General features: G+C 34.6%; 2 protein-coding genes across 3 annotated transcripts in view; one reads left to right on the top strand and one right to left on the bottom strand.

Annotated features, from left to right (window-relative positions):
- Positions 1–1,071: 1,071 nt before the first annotated feature.
- LOC135103048 (replication factor C subunit 5-like) lies at positions 1,072–13,795 on the bottom strand. Its single transcript, XM_064008959.1, has 10 exons — positions 13,647–13,795; positions 13,290–13,454; positions 10,613–10,677; positions 9,021–9,148; positions 7,884–8,046; positions 5,657–5,816; positions 5,154–5,259; positions 3,863–3,968; positions 3,113–3,190; positions 1,072–2,353 (listed from the first exon to the last, which is right to left on the bottom strand). The coding sequence occupies exons 2-10, from the start codon at positions 13,325–13,327 to the stop codon at positions 2,196–2,198; spliced, it is 1,002 nt and encodes a 333-aa protein (XP_063865029.1). The 5' UTR covers positions 13,328–13,454; positions 13,647–13,795; the 3' UTR covers positions 1,072–2,195.
- A 384-nt stretch (positions 13,796–14,179) lies between these two features.
- The window catches only part of LOC135103046 (uncharacterized), a 7,191-nt gene continuing 6,124 nt past the window's right edge, over positions 14,180–15,246 (top strand). The window contains exon 1 of one of the 2 annotated variants that reach the window (XM_064008947.1): positions 14,180–15,144. In XM_064008947.1, coding sequence (XP_063865017.1) covers positions 14,841–15,144 — 304 coding nt within the window. In that variant the 5' untranslated portion in view covers positions 14,180–14,840. The remainder of the gene's footprint in view (positions 15,145–15,246) is intronic. The other variant, XM_064008948.1, reaches the window with a different exon arrangement.

Here is a 15,246-nt window from a genome sequence, read left to right as displayed (position 1 = left end):
ACTTTCTAACGTTCAGTGACTGGCTCAGTCTTACACACAGTAAGTTTACTTAGGCAGTACTTTTATTATCCACTTTTGTCACTTGACCATAGTGATGAAAATTAGCAATCTGAAACAAGCTGCCAAAGTTTATTAATTATTCTTGAAAAGCTGCCTCTGAAACCCATAGTAATATTGTTAATATGCATTTGCACTCCAACATCCATTAATTTGATTTTGTATCCCTTACCATATTGCTAAACATGTTTCTTTACACTACAGAGTAAGGAAGATACTGAATGCTCGTCTGTTTGAAGATGCAAATGGGAAACGATGGCAGCTGGGTGCAAGGGATGCTGGTCTTGAGATACTCAGTGTTTCTCAGGTGTGCAATGTTGTTGTAGTAAAGAAATAAGGTGTTTATTTTCACTAAACTGAAGTGTTGATGATATAAAATTTAAATTTTAAACAGTATCTTTTATTTATTCCATATATATATATATATATATATATATATATATATATATATATATATATATATATATATATATATATATATATATATATATATATATATATGCACACATGTACAGTGGAACCTCAGTTTTAAAACGTAATTCCTTCGTGAATGCCGTCTGAAATTCAAAATGTTCGAAAATTGAAACAATTTTCCCCATATAAATCAATGTAAAATGGATTAATCCGTTCCCAGACGGCAGTCAAGCCTGTCTTAGCGGCTTATGACAGACAGGCATTCAATAACCAAGGTTCCAATATATATATATATATATATATATATATATATATATATATATATATATATATATATATATATATTATATATATATATTTTTTTTTACAGTTTACACTGTACTGTGAGCTGAAAGGTAACAAACCTGACTACCGTCATGCGATGACAGGAGAATCTGCACAACAGTTTTATGAAAACTTCCTAACTCAGCTACGCAGGCAATATAAGAGTGAGATGATTAAAGGTATGATAGTAACATTAATATTTATTTTAAATTTAAATGCCGAGGGATAAAGATGTTCCTGCTAGGACAGACTAGCCTCTAGGTTATGAAACACCAGTTGATAAATATTACAGTATTGTGGTTTATAACCTACAGATGGATAACTTTTTTTAATCAGTTCACAGCATTTCATTGTAACACTTTTGACTTCTTTATTTATTTTTTATTTGTTTATTTTTTTTCCCCACCTAGTGATAGAGCAAAGGTGGGGACCAATTGTAAGCAGATATATAAACGACAGCCCTTACTATTATTCCAATTAAATATCACAAAGTAGGACATTATTTCTCTCAGAGAGCACAGCACTGCACTTGTAATGTAAGTGTAATTACATGAAGTTTATGGCCCAAAATTCATTCCTGGAAAGCTTTTGATCAAAACAGTCATGCAGCAAAAAGCTATAAACAAGATTGCATCAGGGAGGTGGTGTTGCAAAGGCTAAACTTTCTAATATTCAGCCAAAGCCAGGACCAGCAGCCTTCCTTAGCATTGTCATAACCTGTGGAGTAATTATTATTGCAAAGATTATGCCAAGCTTGGTCTGGCTTGACTCGGTTTAGTAAATACAATGCTCACTTTCAAATATTTTGCAGAAATTGCCTTATTGGAGTCTTAATTTAATATTTCACTTATTTGTCAGCTTATGAAGGTTTTACTGTACTGACAACTTCTTGAGCAACATTCTTCACAGTTTTCTTGCCAGTCTGCTGATCCTGCTTTGAGAGTTCATTCAGATCATTGCACCATATCTGGGATTTTCCATATTTAAGTGACTCAGCCTCATTAACCCAGTTATAGAAGGGAATACTGCAGTTATTGGTGAAATTATAAATGAACCATTTTATAGTGATTAATATTTTCCATTACTTTCCAGATGGAAAGTTTGGAGCAATGATGCAAGTGCACATTGAAAATGATGGACCAGTGACAATCAATATTGACTCTCCGCAAAAAAAAAATAATGAAAGACATGATGCTGAATAACATGAAAAGTATACCATAGAAAAATATTTATTCATGAGTAACCTGTACTTTTATTCTTATGTTATGATGTATGGTGCAACATACTGTCTCGCATATGCCCCTCTAAGGAGGATGTCAGCCTTTAATTCCAATGCCTGATTTAATAATAGCAATACAAAGACAAGGTTTAATATTCCTTTGCTTCATTATTCTTTAAATTCAAGTGGATGCCATCTCTGCAACCATGTACTTGACTTTTGCAAATGCTGCTATGACTGCAGAGAGTTGTATCTTTTCAGATGCCCCGGCTGAGAGATGCCATTCTATCTCTGCCATGTCCTGTATTAGCTTCACTCTTGCTTCCACTGGAAATTCAACTGAAAATGGTTGAAGTTAGTTTTACTGCACACCAAATATAGCAATTTCTTTCATTTAAAGAAATTAATTCATAATTTTTGAGACTGAATATTTCATCATCATGAACAAGGGGCTGAAAATATTTATAGATGTTAAAATGCTAATCAGTATCTTAACCAAATATATTTCTTGAATCAAAACAAGGAGTATAACAAAAGATCAATGTAAAATATATTTGTAGCATTTCCCTGCCCCCCTACCATACCTTATATAACTGATTTCATTTCAAGACTTGTACAATACATACGTGAAGCCCAATATTCACAGAAGTTAAGGATCACAGACACCCCTAAATATGAGGATCTGTTAATAATTTCCATGCACCTCCAGATTTATATGTATGTAAAGAAAGGATACCTGGAAGACATCTGAATAAATTTCAGCAACTAAGATCCACAGAGCCTAAACCAGAGAGAGAGAGAGAGAGAGAGAGAGAGAGAGAGAATTTCCCTCTCTTTATGAAAGATAAAACCCTATGAACATCTGAATTTATGCTGGCATTACCCTAGAACATGAGTTACTCATGTTGCCTGGGGGTATATGTGCTTCATTACTACATCCTCTTCAGTACTTAAGCAACTTTAAATTTCTTGAAGACTTCATCCTATAAATAAATCTTACCTGTTTTACCCAATGACATTTTCTTCGTACTGCCAAACCAACACAATCTGCTAATTCTCATTATTGAACAAGATATCCCAAAAAATCCTTTAACTTACTTCTGTGTGAGAATGTATGGAGTTCTGTTAAGATATCATGAAGAGCAAGTCCCTTTGCCACTTTCAGTTCAGCCACTTCTGATCATATAGTTAAGATTCTTCAATAAAATTTGATTTCAAGATTTTCCATACACAACATTGAGGAATAAATTAATAAATATACGAGGCAAAGAGAAAAAAAAAATAATATATATATATATATATATATATATATATATATATATATATATATATATATATATATATATATATATATATATATATATATATATATATATATATATATATTCACAGAAAAATTAAACTAAAAGAAAGTAGTCTACTTAGCTATTCTGATAACAACTTCATGTATATAAGAACAGTTTGATCATCCCTCACAGTAGTACAACATCCAAATCATGCTCATTTCAGTTCATTCCAGTCTTTGCATGTGATCTTTAGGATGCAAAGTTTTTCCATGATAGCTTTCTATTTTCCACGTCATCAACAGTCTGTCTTTCATGTGCAGGGAAAGCCTTATCATCATCATTAGGTGATAGATTAGCTCTAAACTTTCTCCACCTACTCATAATTTTCAGATTCTTTATTTTTTTTCTTTTTTATTTACTTATTTATTTTTTTAATCTACTTCCAGTACCACCCTATTCTCAATTCCAAATCTTGAGAAATGTTTCCCCTTTTGATGTTTATGAAGATGGTTACCATTCCTACTATATCACCACATGTAACTATTTTAAGTAAAAAGGATACTCTTGTAGGCAGTCTCAAATTCTTCATTCAACATCCAGTTCAGGATGTTGGTGATATCTGAACGTAATGGATGGCCTACACACGAATATACATTATCTTCTGTTACCTGAAAGAGAAAGAACCTTTCAGAAATTATATGCTTCGGGAGATTTAACCATGAAGAATTAAAATTTAGGATATTTACCAAAATCAAGCTCAAAGACAATTTTGTACATACTGACACAAAACATAGTACACTCATACCTCAGTACTACGGACCTTAATTTAACAGATCTCGAAGCAGCAGACAAAATTTGGAGCACCTGACCCAATTTGAGTAGCAGCAGTGATGAGGAAGACAAGATGCTGGTGACACTGCCAAAACTATTGGAGGTGTGTGGCTGTATGGACACTGCTACAATTTGTGGAACACATCAAGAATAGAGATATCAGTGTTCATTATGGAAATCTCAAAATTCTTCGCAAAGCCACAATTAAAGAACAATTTCAAAGTGGCAAGCAATTAGAATTAGACAGCTCTTTCAAACCAGTACTGCCTCTATGTTCACCTGATGAACCAACAGTACTAGCCAGCTTTGCAGCTCCAATAATGTACTAATGGTTGTAGGCTGTGCTGATGGTACAGATGTATCATCAGTATGAGAACAATGTGAGGTAGAGGCTGGTGGTTCATTGGTGACAGTGAAAGTGAACAGGCTGGTGGTTCATTAGGTGACAGTGTGGATGGACAGGCTGGTACTGCTGGTGCATCAGGTGATCGCAGAGTCTGTACTGATTTGAAAAAGCTGTCTAATTTTAATTGCTTGCCACTTTGGAATTGTTCTTTAATTATGGCTTCCCAAAGAATTCTGACATTTCCAAAATGAATGCTAATATCTCTACTCTTGGAGTGTTCCACAAATTGTAGCTCAGTGTCCATACAGCTATGCACTTCAATAGTTTTCCAGCAATGTCACCAGCATCTCATCTTCCTTGTCACTGCTGTTACTCTTCTGGATACTGACCATGGCTACCATGGGACGGCATGGTGTGCTTGATTAAGAGTACTGTACAGTACTGTATTTATTCCTCAATCTTTCGTAATGTAATTGTTGATAACATAACATAACCTAACACTTAGTGTCTGTAAGTACGGACAATCAGCTTCATCGGATCGATGTTCCCCCATTTTGGTCCGTAGTACCGAGGTATGAGCGTATGTTCTTGTCTCATAATCCACTCTATGGCACTCGTGCTTTATTAAAAGTTTAAACACAGTGAAATAAAAGAAATGTAAAGATTTAACACTCACCTCATTGAATGCCATTGATGTAGACTGAAGAATATTTAAGATCCTTCTCATATCTCCACCAGAAAGGGTCAACAAGGCTTTTCTGCCATCCTCAGTTACACTGATCCTGCAATATGTATTTATAGTAAGGGTTCACTCTTCACTAGACTTGCAGAAACCTGGTTACTGAAGAGATACTATGTATCAAGATGGCAGAGGAATAATTTCAGAATTCAGTAATATTGTCAAATATCATAGCTGTACATGGTGCATGAACAGCTTTAAACAAAGAGATTGCCTACATAGTACGTAGCATATTACATAATATCAGAACATAAAACAGTAGCCAATAGCTGCTCACTTGAAATAAACATGTGATATGCAGTCTTTGAAATCCAAAAACAATTGCCTCCTCCATATTGCAGTACTGGCTACAATAAATATCCCCTTTGTATTATATTAATTTGTAAATCAATTAAGGACTGTAATTCAGCAAGAAAATACATAGCGAGCTGTTAACTTACTGTTCCTCTTCTATAACATAATTCAGCCTGGGAAGGATCTGCTCTGAAGTAAGGGGTCCAAATCTGAACCGTGTACAGCGGGACTGGATGGCAGGAATAATCTTGCTTAAATAGTTGCAGATGAGACAAAAACGAACATTTTCAGTGAACTTTTCAATTACTGGAAAGGAAAAGGTAGTGATAAAATAACAATGAAAAGTTTTGTTAATTAGAGGAAACACACTCCTTACTTTGCAAGAGAGAAGAGAGAGAGGAGATCTGATCGCAAGATCATATCAGGAATTGAGAAACTGGACTGCAGATGAGAAATTACAGAAGTGTAAGAGAACATGACCTGAAGGTGAAGAAGGAAGTGTGCAGAAGGGATATAAAAAAGAACAGCTTTCCACAATGAATTGTTGGAGTTTGGAATGAGTTGGAAAGAGATGTAGTACATGTTAGGATAATACATAATTTTAAAAAGACATTGGATAATAGCAAATATCAAGACAAGATGGCATGAGCACAGACTCTTCCTGTAAGCCACAACTAGATACACAAATAATGGCAGGGTTTTCATTCTTTATGTATTGAGATAATACCTTAATACAACTGAGAAAACAAGCTTGTGTATTCAATATTCTAAAGCCAAGTGAAAGCAATCAGTTCAAGGTATGTCAGCTTGATAAAGAATAAAGAACCTTGATAAAGAATTGTAAGATACAGAAATGACTTGAAAAGTAAGGATGGTCCCCATTATTACCTTATGATTAAGGCTATTTCACACTGGGTTAGCCACACTATGCTAGCAATGCAAAGCCACTTGGCTCCCTTGTGTCTGTTCATTCTATTTTCTTAAAGCGTGTTAATAATAATTTGGGAACTAAACTGAACTGAGAAAAAGGGGAAAAATTCAGCATACTCCTCAAGGAAGACTATCATGATAAGTAAATATTTACAAGTATGTAAATCAGCTTTTAAAACTTTTAAAAAAGTTTTTGAAAAGTGGTATGAGGGAAATCTGGATGCTGATCTCATCTGAGCTGGGGCAGTGTATGGATGTGAATGAAAGGAATTATAGATGGTCTGAGTCATGCAGCAAAGTGTGTCAGATGTGTGATATGGGAGAGGATGACAGTAGATGTGATGCTAGAGTGTAAAAGTTATATGAGTGATGATGTGCATGATTCTGACCAATATAATAGGATTGCAAGAGTGGAGAAGACAGGAAAGGAATTAATGGTATTGCTTCTGGGACTGTATAGAGACAAATGAAAGGATGCTTGAAGCAATGAAGGAGTCCTGGAGAGAATGTGGTGTGGTAGATGTAGGACTGTGTAGAGACAAATGAAAGGATGATTGAGGCAGTGAGGGAGTTCCTGTAGAAATGTGATGGATTTTCCTGTTTGTTCTGTTTGTTTCTCCCTACAGGAGTTGCCATTCTAAAGTCCTGACTTGTTCTGCTTGTTTCTCCCTACAGGAGTTGCCATTCTAAAGTCCTGACTTGTAAGAAGGAATCCTGAGTCACTTAAAGCATGATCAAGATCACTTGCAATTCTTTTTGAGGTCTGACACCTTTGAATTGTTATAGAGCAAGGAACTGCATCTTTACAAGTAAACAAACAATTTTGTAAGGACAATGAGTAGAGATTTTTTGCACTTTAGGTCCATAAACTGCAAGCCTTAGGAATTGGAAGTTTTACCTTTTTTAATAAGCAATATCCACCAAAGGATAAAAGTTTTTAGTAACATTTCTATTTGCAGTCTCGAAACTTTGAAACACACTTAGAGGCTTTATGAATGCCATTCCTGGTCAAAGAAAGGAATCAACAGATGCCAAACTAAATGGACTCACTTGATATTAGAAAATTGTCCTGCAAGTTTCATTTGTAACTGATCAATATCTTTACTTGATCCTATAAACATAAAAATTCTACAATAGCAAAACTTCAACACTGCTATTTGTGGATACAGTAAAACCTCAATATATCAAATTAACTGGGACTCAAGCCAGTCCAATCAAGGGAAAAGTGACATGCAACCCTAGATACTTGAAGCATTCTATCTCTAGCAGCAATCTACTAATCATTTACCCTCCTCATGCATTTCATTATTTTAAAGCTTATATAAATAAATAAATATATATATATATATATATATATATATATATATATATATATATATATATATATATATATATATATATATATATATATATATATATATATATATATATATATAAACTTGCCTCTTCTTAATGCATTTTGGGCATCATTTGTCATGGCATCAGCTTCATCCAAAATAACCAATTTGAAACCTGATTTGAAAATGGTCCGTGTACTGGCAAAATTCAAGATCCTCTCCCTCACAACACCAATACCACGATCATCAGAGGCATTTAACTCCAAAACCTGAAGTTATAAAAGGAGCATTAAAAATAATATATATGAAAAGAAATACATCTGAAATTTAAGAAGGGCACAAACAATATAAATGAATGGACATACATCTGAAATTTAAGAAGGGCACAAACAATATATATGAATGGACATAAATCTGAAATTTAAGAAGGGCACAACTACTATTCTTAATTTGTGAACTGATGGAAAAAAATAAATAAATAAAATAATAATAATAATAATAATAATAATAATAATAATAATAATAATAATAATAATAATAATAATAATAAATAAACAAAATAAAGTAAATAAATAAATAAATGAATAAATAAATAAATAAATAAAATAAAAAATAAGGCAATGACAATGAACCTTTATCCAAAACCATCTCAATCTACAGAGCTTATCCACATCTTTCTATAGTTTGTTTCACAAGCTCACAATGATGTTTCATATACTTTTTGTAATCTGCAAACACAGTCATGTAGCAAAAAGTTTTACACTAACTTTTTACTTGTAACTATTCTTTTATACTAACTTTTTGCTATCACATTTTCCAGGAAATTTCTATTTTAGTCCACTTCATTGCAATGAAAGCTTAAAAAATTTAACTTCCAGTCTGTCTTTTTGCAATTCTATGCAAAGTTACTGTGCCCCGTTGACATCTTTCTGTAGCCCATCTCAGCAGTTCACAGTGGTTTCATAATTTTTCTCCTATCTGCAAACATATTCATTTAGCTACTCCATTATTTGGGAATATTATTTACATTGTATATATAAAAAATATTTGTTGAATTTAATTGCATCTGAAATAAAGTTGTGGAGATAAATTAAAAGAATTTTTAGATGCAGATCACTACAAAATTAATAAAAAAGTTTATCATAGAAAACACTGATTTTACTGTAAGGGGCTAAAACATGGGTATTGATGAGAGAAAGTAAGATTGAATATATGGATGTAAAATGAACAAAGAAAAACATACCATTGAATTGAATTCCTTTGGTGTATAAAGCTTACGAGCACAAGCCAAAATAGTGGAAGTCTTTCCTGTGCCTGGTGGTCCATATAGGAGAAGATGAGGTAGGTGATCTGCATCTATGAAGCGCTCAACTGAAAAAATAAATAAATAAATAAATAAAAAAATAAAAAAATAAAAAAATAAGTGCCAACTTCTCTTTCTGTACTAAGAGAAAATGTTTTTTTTTTTAATTCTCGTTAAATTACTCCAGTCAGATCTGATTGGCTAACAAGGCCATATAAATCTAATGAGCTTGTTAACTACCATACCACTGTATATGAAGTAGTATCTAAACATGTTAACATAGTATTTTAAGCACAAAATTTAAAAGCTTAAGATCATAAAAAAAAATTTGCTTTAATCTTGTAAATAACATCAATCATCAAACTGGGAGGAGCTAATATTACAATGAGTGATACAAGAACAAGAGCTTTGAAAAAATAAATAAATAAATAAATAAAAAAAAAAAGGAGAATAATCTAAAAGATTAAAATTGTGTTGAAAGTTGTGATACATGAGATCTTGAAAATCACATGCTGTGAAATGTGAACAATATGTGAAGATATACATATATTATGTATGATCACTTCATTGTTTATTCAATGGAAATAAAAGCACTGGTAATTCATTCAAATGACTGATTTTGTGACTAAATAATGCTATGATGACTCAAGAACACAGGGAAAAATTACCTGGTTCCTGATTAAATGGGAAAAAAATATAGAACTTGTAAAAACTGGTTATAATACAATGAATAAAGTAAATAAAATAAAGATGAGTAATAATTAACTGGAGAAAAAATATAGAACTTGTAAAAAATGGTTAAGGTACAATGAATAAAGTAAATTAAATAAAGATGAGTAAATAATTTCTTTAATCTTCATCCTTCATTTGGTATGGTGCGTGGGTGAAATGGATACTACTATCCAGGTACTCCAATGAGTACCACTTGCCTCACCCAGCTGTGCAGGGATTCCACCTGCTTCTTCCACCTCCACTCTACTTTCTTCTAGGAAAGACAAATGACATTTAATATGTTGGTTACATTGTCAAACATCTTCTGTTACTTTGGCAATACCAATGAGACAATCACATATCATCAGCCTGTGAAATTGTATGGATATGATGATGATTTTACCTCATAGTGCTGTCTCTGATCACAACCACTATTGGAGTCTCACTGTTGTTCTTTTGCTCACCACTCCAAGGTTTATCTTCATCATCCCTCTACTGTTCACCTTACTAATACAAGAGTCAACTAGTACATAACTTTTTCATTTCTATTACTGGTAAACCCTGGAAGTCTCTTCCTATTTCTGCATTTCCTATTTGTAAATAGTATTTCCCCTCACCATGATTTGAACCATTTCAAGATTATCTAGCCATCTTAACTAATTTAACTAACTCTTTTGATTCCTCTCCTGATTCTTTCTGGAAAAAAAAAAAATGCTGTGGTTTTCTTATTTCTTGCTCTTGGTTAGTCTCTCGGATACAAAAAGTTAAATAACAAAATAAAAATAAATAGAATGCTCTGTCACCATTCTCTTATTACTTACTTGTGGAAATAATATCCTCATGAGAGATCAGGTCTTGCAAAGTTGCTGGCCGGTACTTCTCCACCCTATGGAAAAAATTTCAGCTATCAAGTCTTCATAATTTCAATCATAAAACACACACACACACACACACGCACACACACACACACACACACACACACACACACACACACACACACACACACACTCAAACACGGCTGGCTGGGTGACTAGCAGATGACAATCAGTGAATCACACTCACACGCGCGCACACACACACACACACACACACACACACATACACACATGCCTCTTTGAAGGAAGAAGTGGTTTTGGCAAACTGTACACATGTTTAAAGAGAAACTGGGTAAATATGGTTATTGAGATAGGACAAAATGAGCTTTTGGCTTTACAACACAACTAGGTAAATATAGACAAACACACACAACTTCAATTAGATTTTACTGACCTAAGCACAGAACATATTAATTAGATATAATAGTTTTAATGATCACCACAACAATGAATACTAGCATTGAAAAAAAAAAATAAATAAATAAAATAAAAAAATAAACATATAGCCGCTAAGAATGTATAAAACTAAATACACATCCACAAAGTTCAACACAAATTCATAAAAACGAAATATCTAAAAACATGCTGAACAACACATCAGTATGGATTATCTGAAATTTACAAATTAAAAAAATCATTATACATTTTCTTAAAAATTTCCATGAAACTTAAGAAAACAACTAAAAACTGAAATATATCAAAATGCCTGAAAAAAGTACAATAAACTTTTAGCTTTATAAACAAATTTTAAAAACACAAAGACTAGAAGACTTCAGTCTGTTACTTTTGGAGATCAATAATTTTAGAGGAAAAACTTAAACAAGGAAAAAAAAATCTCTAAAATACAATATGGGGTAAAGCAAAATTAGGTTAGGTTAATGTCCTTAACTGGAGTCCACAGAGGGCAAAGCCCCCCTGGTTAAGTTAGGTTAGTGTCCTTAAGTGAGGTGTCAAGGGGCAAAAGCCCGTGGTTAGGTTAGGTTATACTCTTTTTACTGTTGGAAGAATGTGTTGGTCTAGCCCAGTTAGCTGCTCTGCCACATTGCACAATTCCTCCTAAATATATCAGTTCTTTTTACTTTTTATTGAAATTCAAGTATTAAGTATGGATTATTCAGCTCATCAAACCATGCAGTGCTATGAATGGTTTGAGTTTTAAGATAATAAATAGTCTGGATTTTGCATAAATATCATAACATTTGACAACATAGTTATGCGGAGTTATCATGTAGGTCGAGCACCTGGAGTGCATATCAGTAGGGTCACCCTCTCTCAGACTCAGGTCAGAGAGAGAGAGAGAGAGAGAGAGAGAGAGAGAGAGAGAGAGAGAGAGAGAGAGAGAGAGAGAGAGAGAGAGAGAGAGAGAGAGAGAGAGAGAGAGAGAGAGAGAGAGAGAGAGAGAGAGAAAGAGAGAGAGAAAGAGAGAGAGGTGGTAGGAGGATTGCCTGTCCTTTCCATCAAGGTGTTAAACTGTTAATTGTTCCTGTAAAGACATGGCAACACAGCTCAAGGAGAATTCCCCTGCTCAGCCAATGCCCATTCTTCTAGTACTAAAAAGACTATAGTGTTCTTAATACATAATAATTTTATAATGTATATGCCTTCAAAAGAAGATACATAGGACACTATAAACATATTTCATGAGAAAAGAACATAATACCTTGTCATTCATAAAATTAATTTGAGACTAAAAATTACATTGTTATAAAATTTGGAGTATTAAAAGAAAGGAGTCAATTATAAGTATACAAGGGAAATCTTACAACTACCTAAACAATTTCAAAATTATACATAGAATAAAAGATGAAATTTTTAAATTATACAAATAAGTTATTCTTAAATTACACTATCATCAGACTAAAATGGAGCAAGTATCAAATTTAAAACATAATTGTCAAATGAATTTTCACTTGCCAGAAGGGCACGGACACTGTCAGATAACCCATCATTATCAAATCTTTGATGTTTTATTTCATATTTGGCCTTCTTTGCATAGCTAGAGTCAAACAGGTATTTCATAAAGTTTACATTGTACTTTGAACATATGTCCCTCGTTCTTCCAAGTAAGCCTGTTGACTTGAATTCCCTTTCATTCAAAACTTTATTATAGCAATATATATATATATATATATATATATATATATATATATATATATATATATATATATATATATATATATATATATAAAACATCTTGCTCTTGAGTTATTATAAAAAATCTGGCCTAATTGGTCAATATTCATTACATCCACCATAGACTCCATTGAGGGTATCCTTAAGGCTTTCAATAAGGGTTCACTTCTACAGTATTTAAATTATTATTATAATAGGATAAATAAGCCGCTATATGGTGATTTACCAATTTGTCTCCAAACTTAATTGAAGACGTTGCGGTATGCAACCTTGGGAGTGACGAGACGAGATGGTTCGGGTATGTCAAAAGGCATATGTGGGAAGGATGCTGGAAATGGAACTACCCGGCAGGAGGAAGAGAGGAAACCCAAAAAGATTTATGGACGCAATGAAAGAAGATATGCAAGTGGTAAGTGTGACAGAGGAAGGCGCATACTGATGCGGCAACCCCTAATGGGAGAAGCCAAAAGAAGATTAATCCTCAACCTACCACGGTAGGTTAACATCCTTCTTATCTGAAATTCCCATGGCTTCTGAGGCGGAGGACAGGTGCCGGGCGGCGCGGTCCACACACAAACACAAGCACCACACGTACACAAGTTTTGCGCGGGAACCGCCACCTGGATCTGTTGCTAGCTGTTTCGGTCCGGTTCACCTATATTTCGGATTTTAATAATTTTATTTTGTTAAATTTCTTAGCCAATTTATATTTTATAAGACTGATTCAAGGATTTTTTTCACTTAAACAATTATATATATTTGAAATTTATGTATTCCAACATTGGGCGGGATACTTAAAAGGTATTTGAGACTTTCCAAAGACTGTACAACTAGGTACAATACACACCAAAGGAGTCTAAAGAAGCCTCTATAGATTCCTTAGCACACACACACACACACAGATACGTGCGTGTGTATGTGTGTATATGTGTGTGTGTGTTGACCGTGAGGCCTTGATTCTACAGGTGGCTCAGGATTACTTTGTATCGGCAACTCCTGTAGGGGGGAAAGGAAGGGCAAACAGAAAAACAAACTGTATTTTTTTTTTTTTCATAGAAGTATTCCCTACTTTTTTTTCTCACATTTTTTTTTTTTTCCCAGGAATACTACCACAGCCTCAGTCAAAGAAGATTAATCTCACCACACAGTTCTCAATGCGCGGTAGGTCCAACTCGAACCATCTACAACTCGGACCATTTTGAAATACCAACACGGACTGTCATCTCAACTAACTCGGACCATCATCTCAATCAACTCAGACCATTCTGAACGACCAACTCTGGCAATTTTTATTACAGACTTGAACCATCGTTTATTTCAACTCGAACTCAACATCCAAACTGAATCATCCGAATCTTACCTTCACTTAGTCCAGCCCAGATTTCTAGACCGTAGTATACATCAAGGATGATAGATTATAAGGATGAGAAGACTATAAAAGGATTCAAGCATTTGTTTTTCCCCATAATGCATCGCGCTATGCTTCCGTGACGTCACATCTGTAAACAAAATCGTCACTGGAGACCCCGCCAGCTGGGCCTTTTAAGACACTCCACAGGTCTTCCTCCAGAAGACTGGACAACTCACCAGAATCTAACTAGCTGCCTGCACCTTAGGGGCACTAGAGGCTATTGCACCATAGCCTACACGACCCCATCAAATCCCACTGGTGACCCACACAACTGGACACTCCAGCAGGAACACCTGCTGCTACACTGCCATCGGCACCACTCCCACCGCACTACTAACCTACACTCATTGGCATCACTCTACATCCACAGGCCATCTCTAGCAGACCTGGGTGGCTCCCAAGACCGGTTTGGCGTTCAAGACACCCAAGCACACCAGGGTCTTCCTCCAGAAGGCAGGACAACTCACCATAATATAACCCGATAACCTGCCTGCTGCCAGCACCTTCAGGGCATTAAAGGCTGTGGCACTACAACCTGCACGGCCCCATCACTCCAACAAGAACAGCAAGAGCACTGGAGACCTCAGTCACCGTACGTGCAGAGCTACCAACAAGTGCTTCCCATGAATAATGACAAGGTGTGCTATATATGGCTGCAGTAACAATAACAAGTGCAAAAAACAAGAAAAGTTCCATTTTTATCGCTTCCCAAAGACGAAGTCAGTGGCAAGACAATGGATCAACGCATGTTGTCGAGCAGATAACCTGAACCCTGAGAATGCCAGAGTTTGTTCTCGGCATTTTAAGCCTACAGACTATACACAAAGCTATATCATCAAGAGAGAGCTATTTGGCAAGTCTCCATTGGCAACACGTTCACTGAAGGCTGATGCTGTTCCTTCGCTGTTTCTCCCAAAGCAGGAGAATGATTCAGGTAGGAAATATGAACTCTAGTATCATTCTAGCATAAAACCTACTGTATAAAATGCATGAAATCTTACATTTCATTTGTAATTAGCACAAGTTGGCAAATATT

Source organism: Scylla paramamosain, chromosome 8 (assembly GCF_035594125.1).
Source record: "Scylla paramamosain isolate STU-SP2022 chromosome 8, ASM3559412v1, whole genome shotgun sequence".
NCBI classification, from domain to species: Eukaryota; Metazoa; Arthropoda; class Malacostraca; order Decapoda; family Portunidae; genus Scylla; species Scylla paramamosain.
The sequence above is the reverse complement of the archived record's forward strand: the minus strand, read 5'-3'. Positions and strand labels throughout refer to the sequence as shown.